General features: G+C 41.0%; 1 protein-coding gene across 1 annotated transcript; it reads left to right on the top strand.

Annotated features, from left to right (window-relative positions):
* The first annotated feature begins 575 nt into the window (after positions 1 to 575).
* LOC116506369 (programmed cell death 1 ligand 1-like) lies at positions 576 to 18554 on the top strand. The gene is made up of 6 exons (XM_032214075.1): positions 576 to 652; positions 4942 to 5010; positions 8583 to 8939; positions 10987 to 11268; positions 15822 to 15966; positions 16896 to 18554. Exons 2-5 carry the CDS (start codon positions 4956 to 4958, stop codon positions 15929 to 15931), a joined length of 804 nt encoding a protein of 267 aa, XP_032069966.1. The 5' UTR covers positions 576 to 652; positions 4942 to 4955; the 3' UTR covers positions 15932 to 15966; positions 16896 to 18554.
* Positions 18555 to 19195: the final 641 nt, after the last annotated feature.

The raw sequence follows: 19195 nt of genomic DNA, 5'->3' as shown, positions 1-19195 counted from the left end.
CTCTGTGTTTTTGTGTATGAGGCAATAGAACGGATTTGTCCTTCCTTCCATCTATTCTATTATAACCCCATTTCTCAATTTTAGGATTTGGCACATTTCTTACAGACGTTGTCCAGTGATTGTGTGTGTGTGTGTGTGTGGGTGGTGGTGTAAACATTTGATTAGACAGCTTCAAGTGCCCAACAGGCACCAGGTAGATCATGGGTGTACTTGACTGGGCTTCTATCACCCTCTCCCCATAAACATCACAAGAGGCTGTTGCTGTGAAAAAAGGAAAATCACTTTAACTCACCTCTGGAAACCCAAGACTATCTTACTCATAGAATAGCACACAGATGAAAGCACACTGCAGGGCGGGGAGGAGGGGGGAAATGCCATCAGCATTTCTATTGTCATCAGATGCAAGCTAGGAAATTCCCAATGATGGTCAAAACAAGTGGGAATAGTGATTTTTGCTAAAAATGAAAGCAAATTCCGCTTCCTAGGAGAAGAAAAAACTGATTGTTTTTGCTGCTTTTTTTTAAACAACCAGCTGACTGCAAAGGAAGCAGAATCGTTGCATTCTGGTGTTATTTAGACACTTAGCTCAAGCCAGTGCAGAGGGAAGTCTGCTTGAGAGAAACCAAGGGAAATCATCTGACACGCTCCGGAGGTGAGTACAATCCTGATAAACAACAGTGGTATCTCTCCAGAGTACTAGAACAAGTTTCTCTAATGTGTTAAATCCTTTGCACTCAAAATGAAGAGAATTCAGAAGAGGTTGAGTGCATGATGGAAAAACTCTCAACCATGGCATAGGCAATGTCTTTGTGGCTTCCATCCACCAGGAGGCATTTTTAGCCATGGGCTCAACTGCATGTGGTTCCCAACCACAACCTTGTTGTGTTTGCAGGCAGCTCTCAGTACAATCTTTCCATTTGCAAATCCAGGTTTTCTATGGGGCTTAATCCATCCTGGTTAGGGAAAACCTCTGTTCAGGGGCCCCCAGGAGGACGGGAAGCATGCCTAATATTTATCCCGTGTTTCTTTTGGACCAGGCTAAGTCTTGTCTTCTTTCAGGTGTGTTTTAGTTGTTTTTTTTTCTTCATTTTATTTTAAGGGTTTGTTATTACATTGAGACAGAGAAATGGATGACAGAGGGGAAGAGAGAGAGAGGAAGGGAGGGGGAGAGAGAATATAATAAAAATTAGGTTTATGTATATTGCTTCCATAATTTTTATTTTGTATAATTATTTTCAATCACCTATGTTACACCCAGAGAACTCCAGGTATTGGGTGGATTGTAACAGGTAACAGGGAATATTAGAGTCATGAAAGGCTTCCCAAGCCTGTCATTCCCCATATGTGTTGGAGGTTGAATTTGACAGAATTCCCAGATGCTAAATTGTTTTTTTTTCTTCATTTTATTTTAAGGGTTTGTTATTACATTGAGACAGAGAAATGGATGACAGAGGGGAAGAGAGAGAGAGGAAGGGAGGGGGAGAGAGAATATAATAAAAATTAGGTTTATGTATATTGCTTCCATAATTTTTATTTTGTATAATTATTTTCAATCACCTATGTTACACCCAGAGAACTCCAGGTATTGGGTGGATTGTAACAGGTAACAGGGAATATTAGAGTCATGAAAGGCTTCCCAAGCCTGTCATTCCCCATATGTGTTGGAGGTTGAATTTGACAGAATTCCCAGATGCTAAATTTTAGTCAATGTTTTAAAAACATCCTCAGAAGAATGTGACAAAAGAGCAGAGATTTTGAAATCCTCTGGGGCAGCGTTTCTCAACCTTGGCAACTTGAAGATGTCTGGACTTCAACTCCCAGAATTCCCCAGCCAGCATTCGGGAGTTGAAGTCCAGACATCTTCAAATTGCCAAGGTTGAGAAACTCTGCTCTAGGGGAATGGCATTTCATTTTCCTTTGGCTTTGCTGTTTGGCATAATTTAAAGAGAAAAATATATTTAAATCTCTGTGCATATTCAGAGGAAGGTCATATTTCAGGTAACTTGTTAGCGCAATCTTCAAAAGCAAGTTTCTAGTCCAGATACAAAAGATATAGGTGTCTCCAAGGATTTGGGGGTAGGTAAAACAGTCATGGGGGTTCACAGGAGTGGGCGGGGGGGCATGACTGCAGTTTGCTATAGTCACCACTGGAACCCTTGCACCAATCCAGGTGTCAACAAGTCAGTAGAAGCTGAAAGAGCAACTGATAATCACATGATTTCATCTCCATATGCTTTGAAAAATATTGCAGATTTGGGGGCCCAGACAGCCCTAACATTTATCAAAACCAGAACGCAGGGATTCTCTGGAAAAGGAAAACATTCAATAGAAAACATCTGGTTTTGCTTTAGGAATACTGTGTACAGGACAAGACTAAGTAAAACTAAGACTGTGACTGTCGGGTCAGACCCCGTTCCCTAATGACATCTAAGCCGAGGAAAGCGGGTGCAAAAAAGAGGCAGGCATCTCAATTACAGCCAAAGGATGCTGGCCAGCTGCCTTCTCCCCTCCCTCGGCGTCCCTTGTCTCTTTCCAAGCCTCTTCTGGGAAGCTCTGTGTAGATGCGATTGTTAGGCTCCTGCCACTGTTTCCATTCTGCATTTCACCTCTGTTGGCTTTGAGCGTTTTTTTGTTTTGTTCTCACAATAAAGGTAAAGGTAAAGGGGAATTCCCATTTATGCCTCAATCCTGTTCCATCCTGCTCTTCCCTCTAACTGTGACCAGCTCCTTGAGTCATTAGAAATTTTCTCTCTCTCTCTCTCTCTCCATCTATCTCTCTCTCTCTCTCTCTCTCTCTCTCTCTCTCTCTCTCTCTCTCTCTATCTATCTATCTATCATCTATCTATCTATCTATCTATCTCTCTATCTATCTATCTATCTATCTATCTATCTATCTGGGGGTTGACCATATCATCTGAATCATCACACAGACGACAGCTGTTCTCAGGTCTGCTTTCTGTCATCCCAGAGGGCAGGATATAGGATGAGGGATTTGAAGTACAGGCAGGCAAGCTCTGGTAGGAAGTGAGGGTGAAAAAAGTCTTATTATAAGATGGTGGAACCAATCCAAAGGCTTGCCTTCACTGGCTACAATCCTGCAATTGTGCAGGAGCAGACTGCTATCTACCTACAATAGTTTAATTTGGAGCAGGGGGTTAGGCTCAGTAACTTGATAACTAGCTCATTAATGTTATGATTCTGCCTCACATTGCCAATTTATAGAGCAATTCTCTCTCACATGGAGAGATCAGAAGCAGAGGAAATTATGAGCCTGCATGACACACAAAACGGAGGGAGGGAAGGAGGGAGGCAGACCATGCCAATTCCCCCCCCCAGGTTTTAAAAAGTGTTTATTTTGCAAATCCTCTCCCCCTGAAGCTATCTATCTATCTATCTATCTATCTATCTATCTATCTATCTATCTATCTATCTATCTATCTATCTATCCATCCATCCATCCATCCATCCATCCATCCATCCATCCATCCATCCATCCATCCATCTATCTATCTCAGCAAAGCCCATGGTTTTTCTTCTCTGTGCCTGAGATTGGGATTTCTTTTGTAGAATTGGATTTCACAATTCTTTGAGGATGAGATCAGTCCTGTGACCTTTGGAGTGCCTTTGCATAGAACATGGGATTTAATTTAATAGGACATGGGATTTAATTTAAAAATGCACTTCTATTCTTGGGAAAAAATAAGACTTTTTGTCCTAAATTTTCCTTCTTACCTTACCAATTGGATTGGTATATACTTATTGATGCCTCTTTCCAAGGACCATGCATGAGTAGAACTATTGTATTTGGATAGGCCCTTGGTCTGATCCAGCCTGCCTCTTTTTGTTTTGGCCAAACAGGTAGCCTCAGCTTATGACCATTCATATAACAGCAATTCAAAGTTATGATGATGCTGGAAAAAGTGATTTGTGACAGGTCCTTGCATCAATAACATGGTTGAAATTTGGGGGCTTGGCAACTGGCATGTATTTACAATGGTTGTAGTGTCCCAGGCTCATGTGATCAACATCTGCAACCTTCTCAGGGAACTTCTGATAATTTTCTGACAAAAATAAACCGGGAAGCTGAATTTATTTAACTATTTTGTGATTTGCTGAACAACCACAGCAAAACTGATCATAAAATTGGGCACGACTGACTTACCCGTATTGCTTAATGCAGACGTTCCAGTCTCAAATGTGGTTGTAAGTTGAGGACTATCCAAAGTAGGTTGGATGTCCAAAGTAATGTCAAATACCCTCTCTGCACTAGAGAGTAGTTATTTTTTCCCCAATTAGATTTATTGAAATCTTTATCCATGCATCTTCAAGGCAGTTTCCAAAAGAAATATGTAGAAGCATACTGTCAAATAAAGACATGAAGTAAGACTACAAAGCACCACCTAGTACTAAAACAATGCATGAAAATAGCATGCAAGAGGTAAGTTATCAGGTTAAATGCAACTGTTAATCCATTTGAGCAGGAAATGTGAAGTTCTATGGAAGAACTTTAAACTTGGAAACCAGCCCAGCAAAGTTTCTACTGAATTATAAAATTAGCTCTCTCAATTTGCAACATTGCTGCAGCCCTAGCTATGAGACAGACATGTCATTACTGATGGGCAGGAAGATGCAAATGCTAGTTCATTTCTTCTGGTGAAATGGGAGTTGGAAGCAGCCAAATGTCTTGGGATCTGCCTGTCTACCCATTAAATTTCAAGGCCAGGGGACACATGGCGAATGTATCTGAGTATGGTCTCAATTGACAAGCATGTGGTTTTTTTAAAGATGCTAAAGAGCCATTTCTCTGTGGCAAAGGAAAAATATATCTTCTGTTTTTTACGTCCTCTGTGAATTGGCTTTTATTGACAGAAACATTGCAAAGCATGCTTGACTCAACCTGCTGAAGTAGTACAGTATTAATGATGCCACTCTTTTTTAAAGATATTTCTGGAAAAATGGACAATTTCCTACCAGTTCTGCAGTTTGCCATCCAGCTTCCTTTGACAGCAGGTAAGAGTTTTCTATTGAATATTTTCCGATAATATTCTCAGAATTGTCCACCAAATTTAGAACTTTATGTACTTTATGTAGATTTATGCCAGAACTTTAAACTGTTCACTACTCCCTAAAAATTCAGGTCAGGAGAACTGTGGAGTGATGGGCTTTAAGCTCAAATGAATCAGTGCTTACAGTGCTTTTGATGTGGTCATGATCCTTTAGGTACAAGCACTGTTGTAGTTTAGTGGGAGATATTCAAAAGGACAAGTGTTGTTGTTTGTGTCTCCCTCTTTTCCATTCAACCAGCATAAAGGGTATTCCAAATATATCTGGAATACCAATGGAAGAGAATATTTGTAGCTCTGGTTTGAATTGTGGCATCCTTGATGCTGTGTGGGCTTGGTTGTTTTCTTGCAGAGGTTTCATTCATTCATCCAACTAGGTCAGCAGCCTTCAATCTTTTGGGCACCAGGGATCGGTTCTGTAAAGAGATATTTTTCCGCAGACCAGAACGGGTGTGGTTTTGTGTGCTACCTGCATCCCACAGATGGAGCTTCACTTCTTTGTGCGGCCTGGTTTCTGGCATGCCATGGCCCATTGCTGATTCATGAACCAGGGGTTGGGGACCCCTGAACTAGGTAATATCATCAGTGCTAGAAGGGAGTGGGATTCACTGTCTGTTTGTATACAAGTGGCTTGACCCATCCGTGTTGGTGGGAGCAGTCTTGGTAATCCCTTGATTATTGCTGTTGTTTACTGTTTGATTGTTTGTCTGAGTTGTTAATTACTTGATTGAGGTATTGTTTACCTAGTTAGGTAATATGCAATAAAAGCTCAAAGAGGCCCAAGGACCCCACATATCTGGAATAATCTGCAAAGGATTGGTTCCGGTTATGGATTCAAACCAGTGGTGGGATTCAAATAATTTAACAACTGGTTCTCCGCCCTAATGATTTCTTCCAACAAGTTCACCAAACTGCTCAGAAACTTAACAACTGGTTCTCCCGAAGTGGTGCGAACTGGCTGAATCCCACCGCTGATTCAAACTCAGGGTAAGCAGCCAGGAACCAGAGACATTCTGGGAAAGAAGCCACATCTAAGCAGGCTTGGGGGAAATCATCTGGAACCACCAACCTGATGCTTTGGCCAGCAGTGTGCCTAAAGGTGTCTCCTTCAAAAACCCTTCCTATGTCTCACCTGGACTTTTCATTTTGTAATTCACCACAAAGCCACGATAGCAGGCTTATGAGCTGGGAAGACCATCCTTGTGACATGCCTAAGACCTTCCCTATACAGTCTGAATGCCAAATACCAGCAAAAATGCTGCCCCACATCCCAATTTATGCTATTGAAGATTTCCATTTTTAGAATTATAGGATTTTTTAAAATCATCTTCTTGATATTCACAGACCCTTAAAATTAGCAAAACGTATTTTAGTAATCATAACGAGAAGAAGAAAATGGTACCAACTGCAATAGATAGAGGTAGGTAGGTAGATAGGTAGGTAGGTAGGTAGGTAGGTAGGTAGGTGGGTGGGTGGGTGGGTGGGTGGGTGGATGGATGGATGATAGACATTTGGCCAAGTGTGATTGGACACACAAGGAATGTCTTGGGTGCACATGCTTTCAGTGTACATAAAAGAAAAGATATATTCATTACCAATCATTTTCAGATTTAAGCAGATTGCTTCCCATTTTGCATCAGTTCAAGTCAAAAAGAGAAAAAAAGGAATTCAATTAGAAGTATTTTCCCATTTTCAAATCTTTTTCTCCTAGTAGTTCTATGTTTAGTAGACATTTTTCCTAACATTATCTGTAGGCTGCTTTCATTGAGTTATAACGCTTTTTCACGCTATCAGTGAAAGTACAGCTAGCAGGAAAAACAACCTGATTTGCATACCAGAAATGCAAATGATATTACTGAATAAGTCTACATTAAAATGAGGACCAAAGGAAATGACTATTTCTGAGATCATAGTTACTCATGTAGACAGCCTGCAATGATTAAGACGACCCCATCAATCCCTTTCAATTAACTCAGCTTCTACATTATGGGAGCAGCAAGAAATCTGAGCACATGAATGTGCAATCCCTTAGAAAAAAACATGTCACACTAGTACAGGTAGTCCTCGACTTACAACTGTTCATTTAGTGAACATTCAAAGTTACAACAGCACTGCAAAAAAAGATTCATGACTGTTTTTCACAGTTACGACCTTTGCAGCATCCACATAATCATGTGATCCAAATTCAGATTGCTTTGGCAACTGGTTCATATTTATGACTGTTGCTGTGACCGTCATATGATCCCCTTTTGCAATCTCCTGACAAGCAAAGTCAGTGGAGAAGCCAGACTCACTTAACAACCGAGTTACTGACTTATCAACTTCAGTGATTCACTTAACAATTGTGACAAGAAAGGTCGTAAAATGGGGCAAAACTCTCTTAAGAAATGTCTCACTTAACAACATAAATTTTAGGCTCCATTGGACTATCTGTATAAACCAAAGGCATTTAATTGATTAGAGATCAATTGTATAAAGTATTTCTTTTGATTATATAAAGTATGTAAAAAGAGAGCAAACCAATTCCCTTCTAGCACTGGATGATTGTTACCTAATTTGATAATGAAACAACTACAAGAAAAAATTCAAGCTCAGTGAGCAGTAAAGACCTCACACTTCAGTTAGTATAAACCTTGGTGGTTGTGTTTCATTTATACTCTGGAAATGCACATATTTAGATCTTCAGCATATTTTGGTATTTGCAAAATATCGATAGAAGAGAATATTTGTAGCTCAGGGTTAAACTGTGGGGTCTTTGGTGCTACAGCACTGATGATGATACCTAGTTTGATAATGAAATATCTGCAAGAAAACAACCAAGATCAGAGAGCACCAAGGACCCCACATGATTAGAGATGTGTTCTGACCCCCCGGCCTGTGAATAAACCAGAACACAGGCTTGGCTGTTTGCCACTGTTCAATTACTGAGACAACAAATCCTTTGGCTGAGGGCCCAGGCAACTCACGTTCAATGGAGTAGTTCTGCAGCAATCCAGATAGTTCAAATGAACAGACACGGCTAGAATACACAGATAGATTTCCTTAACTACCAATTCGAATGGTTATTTCCTGTAAATGTCCCCTCCCAACACCTCACCTATAATCTGTCTTGGGAGGGGCCAATCAACAGCCACCTGTGCTTAATCATCTTCTGTGAGTCTGCCTACGGAGTTGCTGCTTCCGTTTCTCAGCCCTTCTCAATCTAGCATCAGAGACAAACTGCCTTTGATCCTCCCCACTGCTCCATGCCTCAAGCACCTCCTAGTGGCCAACCAGCCTCTCTGGTCCCTGATCTGAGTCTGAACCCTGCCCAGGGTCCTCCACATCGTCCAGGGCAGACTCATATGGTTCCTCGCTATCCGAGTCCATCAGCAGCTCAACCGGATCCTGCTGGGCCACAACAGAGATGTATCTGCAGGTTCTTCGTTAACTGAGTCGCAGCACACATACTCCTGCATAAAAATGTTAATTGCCCTGTGAATACTCAAGTATGTTTGCTTCTTTTATTTTTTTTTCCAGCTTTATTCAGGGTGAGTGTTATTCAGCCTCATTACTCTGCAGAATATGGAAGCAACGTGACCATAGGATGTCGCTTTCCAACTGATAATTCCTTGAATATGGCACAATTGAATATCTTCTGGCAGCAAAAACTGTCAGACGAAGTCAAGGAAGTTTACAAGCTCATAAATGGACATGAAGACCTGTCAGGGCAACACCAACATTTTCAAGGAAGAGTCACATTATTATATGAGGAATTGAAAAGGGGCTATTCTATGCTACATATCACCCATCTAAGGATTACAGATGCTGGATGTTACCATTGCGTTGTCAACTATCGTGAAGCTGATCACAAGTACATTGACTTGGAAATTGAAGGTTAGTAGCTATAGAATAAAGGGACGTGGTGACTCAGTGGCTAAGACGCTGAGCTTGTCGATCAGAAAGGTTGGCAGTTCGGCGGTTCAAATCCCAAACGCCACGTAAACGGAGTGAGATCTCGTTACTTGTCCCAGCTTCTACCAAACTAGCAGTTTGAAAGCACGTAAAAATGCAAGTAGAAAAATAGGAACCACCTTTGGTGGGAAGGTAACAGTGTTCCATGTGCTTTTGGCTTTTAGTCATGCCGGCCACATGATCACAGAGACATCTTTGGACAGCGCTGACTCTTTGGCTTTGAAACAGAGATGAGCACTGGCCCCTAAAGTCAGGAACGACTAGCACATATGTGTGAGGGGAACCTTTACTTTTAGCCATAGAATGTCACAGGCAAAAATCTGAATGACATTCCATTATTTTTCAGTGAGAATTTTAGAATATCCTTTTATATATTCAGCACTGAAGACTACCTGTGGGAGAAAAGATGCATTAGTCTATGATAGCCAAAAATCTGAAGAAGTATGCCTTGATAAAAATTGTTAGCCCGGAAATTGCTATCCTGACTTCTTCTGATTTTTAAAGATATATTCATTATGCAAATAGAATTGTGTAAAAGTACATTAAGGGCCCTCTTTGCTCTTTCTCTGTTAACTTCATACTACAGAGGCAAGATCTCAAGGGAGGGGATATTTTATACTTACAATAGCTGTCCTTTATTTTAGAAGATCAGGTGGAGAGCCTACACAACCAGCCTTGGAAGAAAGCTACCCAAGGAAGACAATCTGGTTATGTTCCAACAAAGTGACGCAGATGGGAGTGGTGGGACCAGGGCCATCTCCACCTTCCTCACATCCAATGGTGGGTTCCTACCGGTTCGGCCTGGTTGGGCCGAACCGGTAGTGGTTTGGCAGCCTGGGTCACTGGAACTGGCAGCAACCCAGGCCTGCCACGCCCCCAAAAAATTTTGCGCACACCAAACTGGCAGTAATGCTGGCAGCAACCCACCCCTGCTCACATTCTTGCAATCACAGAGTGATATGTCTCATTATTGCCATCATTTGTTTCATAATAAATAAACAGATTGACCTTCTTCATATCTTCTCAATTATCCCTATGAATATCCAAAGAAGAAATGAAATTCTACTTCCTGCCTCCTATTTTTATGGCTTCACAGAAATTTCCCTGGAAGGGAAGTTCTGAAATTAGCTCTCCCCACTCCTAATCTTGAAAAAGACATATATTTTATAATGGTAGCACTTGGCATTTGTTTCCTTTATATCAGAAGGGTAAAACATTAATGAATGCTTTACCTTTAACATGCAGATTTTTTAAAATGCAGCTGGGAACTTATGTGTGAATTCATAACTATCAAAATGTAGCTGGCAGCAAGAGAGATTTAAAATCTTTCTTCTTTTGTGTGGCCATGATAAAAATGGCTTTTTCTAAGCCAGTATTGGCAAACCTTTTCGGCACCAAGTGCCGAAACGGGAGGGCGCAGGCATGCTGGAAACCAGAAGAGTAGCCGCCTGGTGTGCATGTATGCACCAGGAAGATAATATTCTGGTTTCCAGTGCACCAGCTGGTCTTTGCATGCACATGAGCACCAGAAACTGGAAGACCAGATGGCCAGTGCACATGCGTGTGCTGGAAATTGGAAGATCATCTTCCCAGCAAGCGCATGTGCACTGGTGGCTGCTCTTCCAGTTTCCAGCACTCCCGTGCAGGTAAAGACCAGCTCGCCAGTGCACCAAAACCCGGAAGAGCAATGGGCAACAGCTTGCGTGCTCGGAGAGATGGCTCTGCATGCCACTTCCGGCACGTGTGCCATAGGTTCACCATCACGGTTCTAAGCCTTTGCTATTGGGAGGAAAACTGCTAATAATACCATTGTAGTTTTCTCCCCAGACATTTTTTAAAGACTTGCAGAGTTAATGAAAAAGCACATTTAACAAAAGCAACACAAAATATATTTCCTTGTATAATGTCTTTATCAATCACCTGTAAGGAAAATAAAAACTTCTTAAAAGCTTTATTTCTTTTTATGTAGCGCCTTACAAGAGGATAAACATCCAGGAAAGAAAAGAAGAAGAAGACCACATTTTAACTTGCCAGGCAGAAGGGTACCCTCTGGCTGATGTTCTTTGGTTTTATGAAAACAGAATCAATGACACGATATTTGCAAACACCACACATAAGCTGACAGACACAGGACTTTTCAACATAACCAGTGTCTTGAGAATCAAACCAACTGCTCCTGGAAATTACAGCTGCATATTCCAAAATAAGGAATGGAGGCAAACCTCAGCTCACAGAACAGTATTTCTAATAGGTAAAAAGAATAATGCATTGATTATATGGGAGTTTAATCCTGGCAGAAATGGAAAAGCTAGGGTTCCAACCATAAAAATGACAAAGGATAAAAGTGTTGTGTGAATAGATAGGGATGACTAGCCTGCAATATTGAAGATGCTCTAAAACAGAGGTCCCCAATCTTTGTGGCTTAGTGGCCTGGCTGGGGGTGGTGGAGAGGGAAACTAGTTGCAAGAGTGGTGGGCCGGCATATGCTTGTGTGCGCACATGCAGCCCTTATGCGAATGGTGGGCCAGCATGCAGCTTGTTATGGCCCATCAGTGGCCAGCAGAGCTGGCAGCAGATTCATACAGTGAGGAGGTTGGAGAGGAACATGGGCCAGTCCTGGAGTCTGGGGAAGGCTCTGATGAGGGCTCTGAGGCAGAGGGGGGGTCAGAACCGTATGCCAGTTATCAGCTGTCTTCAGAGTCAGACATCAGTGAGGCAGACGAACAGCTGAAGCCTGTTCCTAGTGTGCGCATGCGCAGAGTTGCCAGATGAAAGGAACAATTAAAGAACAGGGGTCGACTTGGGAGTAAGGCCAGAAGTGGATGATAAATGGCCCCTCCCAGAGGAAATAAAAGAGGAACGAAGGGGGAGTGGAATTTGCAGGAGACAATTAGTTTGCTTAATTGGTTCGTGACTCTCCGAGACTTCTTGCCAGGTTTTGCAGATATCGGCCTGTCAGCTCTCCAAGCCAGATAAGGTCTGGGGTTGTAAATCCTCCCTTGAAAGACTTTGTTGGATGTGAATGAGCAGAATTGACAGTAAATTAATAAAAGAGGCTTTTGTCGGGACAAGGAGTTTGCTTCATGCTCTTGGGAAGCCTCGGTCAGAACACAGCTCAACTTACATGAGCAGTGGATTGGCACACATGTGCATGAATGCCCATCAGCCTACCGCTCATGCAAGTTGAGCTGTGTGCAGGTGCTCTAAGCAGCCACTTATGGGGCCCAATTCCGAATAGGTCATGGTGCAGTAGTGGGCCGTGACGCAGGCCTTGCAGACCCCCTGCCCTGGAAACATGGAGATCAGTGGTTCTCAACATGTGGGCCGGGACCCCTTTGGGGGTCGAATGACCCTTTCACAGGGGTCGCCTAAAACCACTGGAAAACACATATTTTCGATGGTCTTAGGAAGTGAGACACCAATTTTATGGTTGGGGGTCACCACAACATGTGGAACTGTATTAAAGGGTCACGGCATTGGGAAGGTTGAGAACCACTGATGTAGATGATCACTAAGGAATCTAAATGTAGGGTAGTTGAAATAAACAGTCTAAGATGCAATGGCTTAAAATCTAGGAAGAATAATTGAGTGTGTCCAAGTCAGGAAGGAAACCAGTATAGGGAGGAATTTCTCTAATCCAGTCTACCAATTACTTTGTCACTCTCTCAGAGCCACAGATTGGATTTGAGACATAATTGCAGCCTTAGGACTTTAGTGTAGGATTGATACATTTCAGATTCCAAAGAACTTGAATTAAAAAAAAAAAACATGCAAAATTTAAGTATTTGGGGCAACATCTAGAAAGACTCACAAGCTGCTTAAATCAAATAGAACACCAATTAAGTTTCTGTGATGTATCCATTATAATATCCTCCTATGAGCCTCGAGTCCACTTCTCCTCTTACTCTTGTCTTTTCTTATCTTTCACCTGAGAAATCATTACTACCGTAGATGATTACTAAAATCTTCTTTCCTCTTAACAATTATTACTAAACAATTACTAAAATCTTCTCTCAAGTCTGTATGTAATTCAGGATAGCCATCCAAATGTATGTCAGAAATTTTTTTCTGCACATTTGCATGTCATTTTCAAGATGAATGTTTATTCAGGACTAAGAATGGCATGAAGTTTTCCATTTAAGGACAGATTATAAGCAAGGTAGAGTATGCAAGTTTGATGGCACCAGGTAAGGTAAGGCACCAGGTTAAAAAAAGGTCTAGTCTTGCCTGAGGCACAAAAGAAGCTGGGTGACTCTTTCTCTCTGCAAGCAGGTAGTAGCAAATCACTTCTGAAGTCTTGCCAAGGAAACCACAAACAGTTGTCAGGAGTCAACACTAACTTGAACGCACAGGAGAAAAACCATCTGAAATAGAATCCCTGCTCAACGCTATCTGAATATGCAACCAAGATACTGCAAGGAATCTAACCTTCAAGAAGAAGGTTAGAAGTAAATGGTACATTATGAAAATTCAGGATCTTAAAGTCCAAACTCAGTGCAGGAAATATCAAGGCAATTACTACCTGGGCAATTGCAATCATTAGTTGCACAGCTGGAAGAGTGGAATGGACTCACCCCAAACTATAAGAACTAAAAGCACCCATAATTCTAACTTAAATCAGGGATCAGCAACCTGTGGCTCTGGAGCCACATGTGGCTTTTTCATCCCTGTGCTGTGGCTCCCTGTCACCGGTTGGCTCCACAATTGATAGGGCTTTCGGTTAGGACAGGTAGAGGAAAAAGGACACCATTCTAGGAGGAGACTCTATGGTGGGGGAACCGGACTTCCACTTGGGTCCAGAATTTAACTGGGGTCTTCCAGTTTGGATCTTTGTGGCTCCTTGAGTGTTTAAGGTTGCTGACTCCTGACCTAAATTATGGGACCAAACACTTTCCAGTTAGGGGGATAAAATAATCTTATTGTTGAACATGAGAAAAGAAACCATGATGACCTAGGATGGGTCTGTGTTCAGCTCTTTTGAAAAGAAGAAGTCTTCAACCTAAAAACAGAGCATGTAGTATTTTAGCATATGTGCTAATTAGAGACCTAAAGGATTGTGCTATATCAAAGAAATCTTTGAAATATGGTTTGCCAATGTCTTTCACTTCAAGGGCTATACAAGTTGTCAATGCCTCAGACATTAACAGGCAGGCAGTGAAATTTTTTCCAACAATTGGTTCTCCGAACTGCTTAGAAAATTAACAACTGGTTCTCCCGAATAGGTGCAAACTGGCTGAATCCCACCACTGGTTATGGGCCCTGAGAGACTAATACTCAGGCAATTTATTGGTGCATTATTGCAAAAGTGAAATACTTTTTGGATACTGTCAATCCAATGAAATCAAAATAGCAGAATATTTTGCTGGCTTAGAGTTAGTTCTTCTAGGACAGCAATACAAGAATTATCTAAGGGACAATATCTCTGCTGGAACCTGACTTGTATTTACCTGCAAAATTAACTCCCATCTACCATTTTCAAACTGAATCTTAAATGCCAGTAATTCCATGTTCTAGTTTAATGCTTTTCAAACTTGATAACTTTAAAATGTATGAACTTCTCCTCCCACATTTCCCCAGAGGCCAAACTTCCTGTTCCATCCATATTTACTTATTTTAGTTTTAACCAAAAATATCAACTAGAACGCTGGCAAAGAAAGTACCAGCCTCTAGCTTCATTCCCACCCACCCACCCAAGATGTCCCTGTCAGGCCTGCAGCTGGTTCCTTTTGGGATCTTTGGCCTGCCACACTAATATTCTATTATACTATGCTGTTCATTAGTGGGGAATTGGAGGGAGAATAGTAAGGAGTAGAATGTGGTGTGTCAAAATAAAATTCCTTTCTAGAATCCAAGGTCATCCTTTGTCTCGACACCTTTGTACCTGACGGAAACTGGATGGGTGGAACTGCCAGCATGGTGGTGGAAGATTGGACCATGTGATGGATTTGTGGGTGTGGGGGCAAGATCATGAACATTCAACTGGGTGGGGAAACCCTAGGAAGCTCAGATTCGGGTTTCCCCAGATGTGTCAATGTGTCTCTCTTAATAAATTGGAACTTAGAGCAATACTTTGCCTTGCACTCTGATTTAATTTGGGATGTTATTTGGAATGCTGACAGTTTCCAAGACTTAAAAGAGGCCACATAGACATTCTTAAAAGTTGAAAATGGTAGATGGCTGGAGTGCAATGAGAAATGTGCCTACCAACTTCCTCCCAAATTAAAAATAAAAAAGACAGTTGCATAGCCATGTTGTGAACAGGCAAGCCCTTATCATAACAATCATGTAAAGTAAGGATGTCAAACTCAAGGCCCGGGACCCGGATCCGGCCCAGGGAGTGTTTAGATTTGGCCCGCGAGGCCAACTTAGAAACAGCAATGGACCGGCCCACAGTGCCTTTTGCCAATGAAAATCGAGCCCTCCCAAGCTCCATTTTCACTGGCAGAGGGGGGCAGGAGGCCATCACAGTTGAAAATGGAGCTCTAGAGCCAGTTTTTACTGGCAAAGCACTTTGGCCCTGACACAATTGATGTCAAGCTGGCCACGCCCACCCTGGCCATGCCCACCACATCCCTGAGGTCAAATACAACCCTGATGCAGCCCTCAATGAAATCGAGTTTTATACCCTGTTGTAAAGGGTCACATTTCTGTGATATATAAAGCATCTTTGGGTAAAAAAAAAAAATCCATTCTGCCATGGTAAGGATTCTGAAAAAAGATGCATATACCCAATTTTTTTAAACCTAACAATAGAGAATCAGATTTTGTCCAAAATCCCAACACGTTGTATTTTCTTATTTACAGATCAAAGAAATGAAAGAAATGCATCGGGCACTGGGAAAAATTCCATGATCTTGTTTATCCCAACAATTTTGTATAGTGCTATGATTTTATTTACTACCACTAAAGTCTAAGGGTGGGAAATTAATAAATTTGCACACCCAGAAAGGTAAGTGTCTATTTGTTTTCCAATTGAATTGGAAATTTAACTCCATTTGATATCTTAAGTATTTATTGCTTGGCAATTATATAGTACTAATGTATTTATGGGGAACCTTTAACACACATGGCTGTGTGAAAATGCGTGAGTTTAGCAGCTAAGCAAGAAATCCTGGTTACTATTCAAATGGGAAACTCGCATTGTGGCTGGAATGTACAGTAGATAGAGGGAAACTCTAGACAGGTGGCATGGCAATCCCAGTTCCATACTAATGTCAAGAAATGGGGTTTCCACAAAGTCACCAAAGATGAGCTTGATTTTTAATATACTAATTTTCTATTGACCGGGTTACATTTATTTGCTAACCTGATACTTATATCCCCCCCCATCTCTCCCTCCATCCACTGTGTGTGTGTGTGTGTGTGTGTGTGTGTGTGTAAAATCTCGTATTTACCCCATTATTTACCCCATTTACCCTCTATAATTTTGTCTATAATTTTTGTCTATAATTTTTGTCTATAATTTTGACAAGGCTGTTTCTGATAAAAGCAAGTTTGGCCCCTTTACTCTAAGGATTGAAAATGTCTATGCAAATGTGTGATCAAGCATGTGAAAAGCGAAAGTAATTTTTTTTTCTTCATCTGATTAAGCCTATATTGAAACAGAATTTTGGTTTATACTATTTCCTGTTGCTGAATGTGTCAAATCTGTATTGGAAATGAACTTAAGTGCTTTGATTTGAGAAACCAAAGTTGGGAAATTTGAGAAGCTGGGTCTCCCCCAATGATAATTTCTTAACTACGGTATGAAGTGCAGCTTGTAGCACTGATCCCAATTATTAGAAGTCTTAATGTTGGGATGTCCATAGGAAAAGGTTGGCTAACCACAACTCATTGTTTCTTATGTACCTCTTTTTGTCTCTCTGCTATTGGTTTTAGAAGAAGATCTGTAGCATCAAATCAAGGATAAAGTTTGGTGACTGATGCAGATGGAGAATCCTGAGCAAATACAAGAAGCAGTTCTTTTTTGTTGTTTGATCCTCCATTGAGTCTCCTCTTAGAAACTTCCTTAAGGAAGTTGGACTGTAGAGGTAATTAATGCTGATCTCTCTGGTTTTCTTATGTTCATTGTTCATTCCAAATACTTGTGGAAAATGTGCAGGTTAGAGATTTGGGAATTACTTATTTTCAAGACTCCCTGCAGCTTCCAGATATAGCCTCATACAGAACAGGTGATATATAAGAAAACATTCTTCTTCTTGTTGCAACACAAACTCCAGCCCTTATGGACTTGTGTGTGATGTCATGATTTAATTAAGAAGATAGGGTGTATCCTCTAATACTGCAATGAACATTTCCTTATGTTGGCACCTTTATGGCTAGCTGCAGGTGCCTCTGGTCTGACTTCACATTTTTGCTATAGAAATGTTCTTTCTGAAAGCTAGCTCCACCATTAATTATTGCACAGCAGCATCTCAATCAACAGATGATGAGGTCTTAGGAAACAGTTGTGTGCACTAGATCTCCTTCCTTGTAAGACAGCCTGATATTCTCAAGCATTAGGGAGAATGTTGTCCTGTTACTATTAAATTAAAATGTATTTAAATTTTAGCTATTATTGTTCAGTAGATGGCTTCTGGATGGGTATGAAGAGTGGTAGTTCCATTTTGTCCTGTCTGATGCTCTTATGAAACATTGTAACTAACATTTTTAATATATTTACAAAGTATTGTAATATAGCACGTGCAAAGTATGAGTTAGAAATCGGATATCTGCTGTTTCAAACCTTTCTGCAACTATAGTCTTAGACAAGTTTTTTGTATAATAATGACATTCTGGATCTTTTCAATTACAATCAAAAATCTTTGTTGTAGAGATGTTAAAATGCTATAAATTTTTTGAATACTTAATAATGCATAGTTCAGATTAACTGGGATATTAGGTAGTTGAAAAGTGCTGTGAATCTCTGAGGAAGATTAAAAGTAGCAAAACTGAATATTGCCTCAAGACTGATGATACATTAACTAGGATTGATTTTTGCTGACAGTTTAGATAAATTGATTATTGATTTAGTTCCAATTGAATGGTAAATAGGGTTTCCGTTTCAAAAGTATGTAAATAGAAGCTCTAACTTTCCTGACTGCAAATTATATAATTCAGCACATTTATTAGTTTCTATAATACATTCAGATGAAAATGATACTGAATAGGTCTGGCTCATGGACCATTTGGAAAGTCAAGCTTTGGAACTGTTGAAATCCTGTATATATGTGGTTCCAACTATGCAGGTAGTCCTCAACATGTGAATGTAATAGAACCTGCCCATTATGGTTACATATTGTGACTGTCATAAAACAAGTTGTCATGTGACTGGTCCAATTTTACAACTTTTTTTCATGGTCATTAAATGAATGTGGCAGTAAGTAATAAGTGCAAACCCATTTTTTCCCTATGGGCACAGACTTGCGGAAAACCAGAAGGGCCAGTTTTTCAGCAAAAATGTCATAAAATGTAACATGACTATGGGTGTCAACCGTCCCATTTGGCCAGTGCCGGATTTAGATGAAAAGAGGCCCTAGGTTATTCCACTTATGAGGCCCTTTCACCTCCCATTTTTAAGTTTGTAAATTACATGACAATAAAATACATCATTACTGTGATATATATCAATATATATCAATATATATAGCTGGCCTCCCGATGGAGGGCGGCTCTGCTCTGCGGCAAAGGCAGCGAGGCCAGCCGTCTCCCCTGCTGAGCTCAGCTGCCCGGCTCGGCCCCCTCGCCCTCACCTGCCTGGCCGCTGGTGGGCTCCGCGTCGACGGGGCGGCTACTGCTGCGGCGCTGGAACAATCTTAACCAATACATTTTTATGTTTGTTTATTAGTCATATGCGTAGAATTTCTCCTTATTTTCGGTTCAGTGTTTTAGTGTTCACTGTTTTTAGAATAGTGTAATTTTAATTTTGCTAACAATTTGAATGTAGGCCCCTCTTGATCTTGAGGCCCTAGGCTGAAGCCTAGTTAGCCTATAGGAAAATCCGGCCCTGCATTTGGCACATTCAACAAAAGAAATCCGAGGCTCTTTAAACTAATTAAGAGTGTAGCTTTTTTGAAAATGGCAGAAGCAAAGTCAGTTCTGGGATTTTCCTGCGAAAACCCACATAGGTAACTCCCCTTTTCCCCTCCAGGCCACCCACAGTTCATAATTCACCAACTGAGTTCAGTTCTTTTGCTTTG

The sequence above is a fragment of the Thamnophis elegans genome, chromosome 3 (assembly GCF_009769535.1).
Source record: "Thamnophis elegans isolate rThaEle1 chromosome 3, rThaEle1.pri, whole genome shotgun sequence".
In the NCBI taxonomy this organism is placed as follows: domain Eukaryota; kingdom Metazoa; phylum Chordata; class Lepidosauria; order Squamata; family Colubridae; genus Thamnophis; species Thamnophis elegans.
This window is presented reverse-complemented; position numbering and strand designations above follow the sequence as displayed.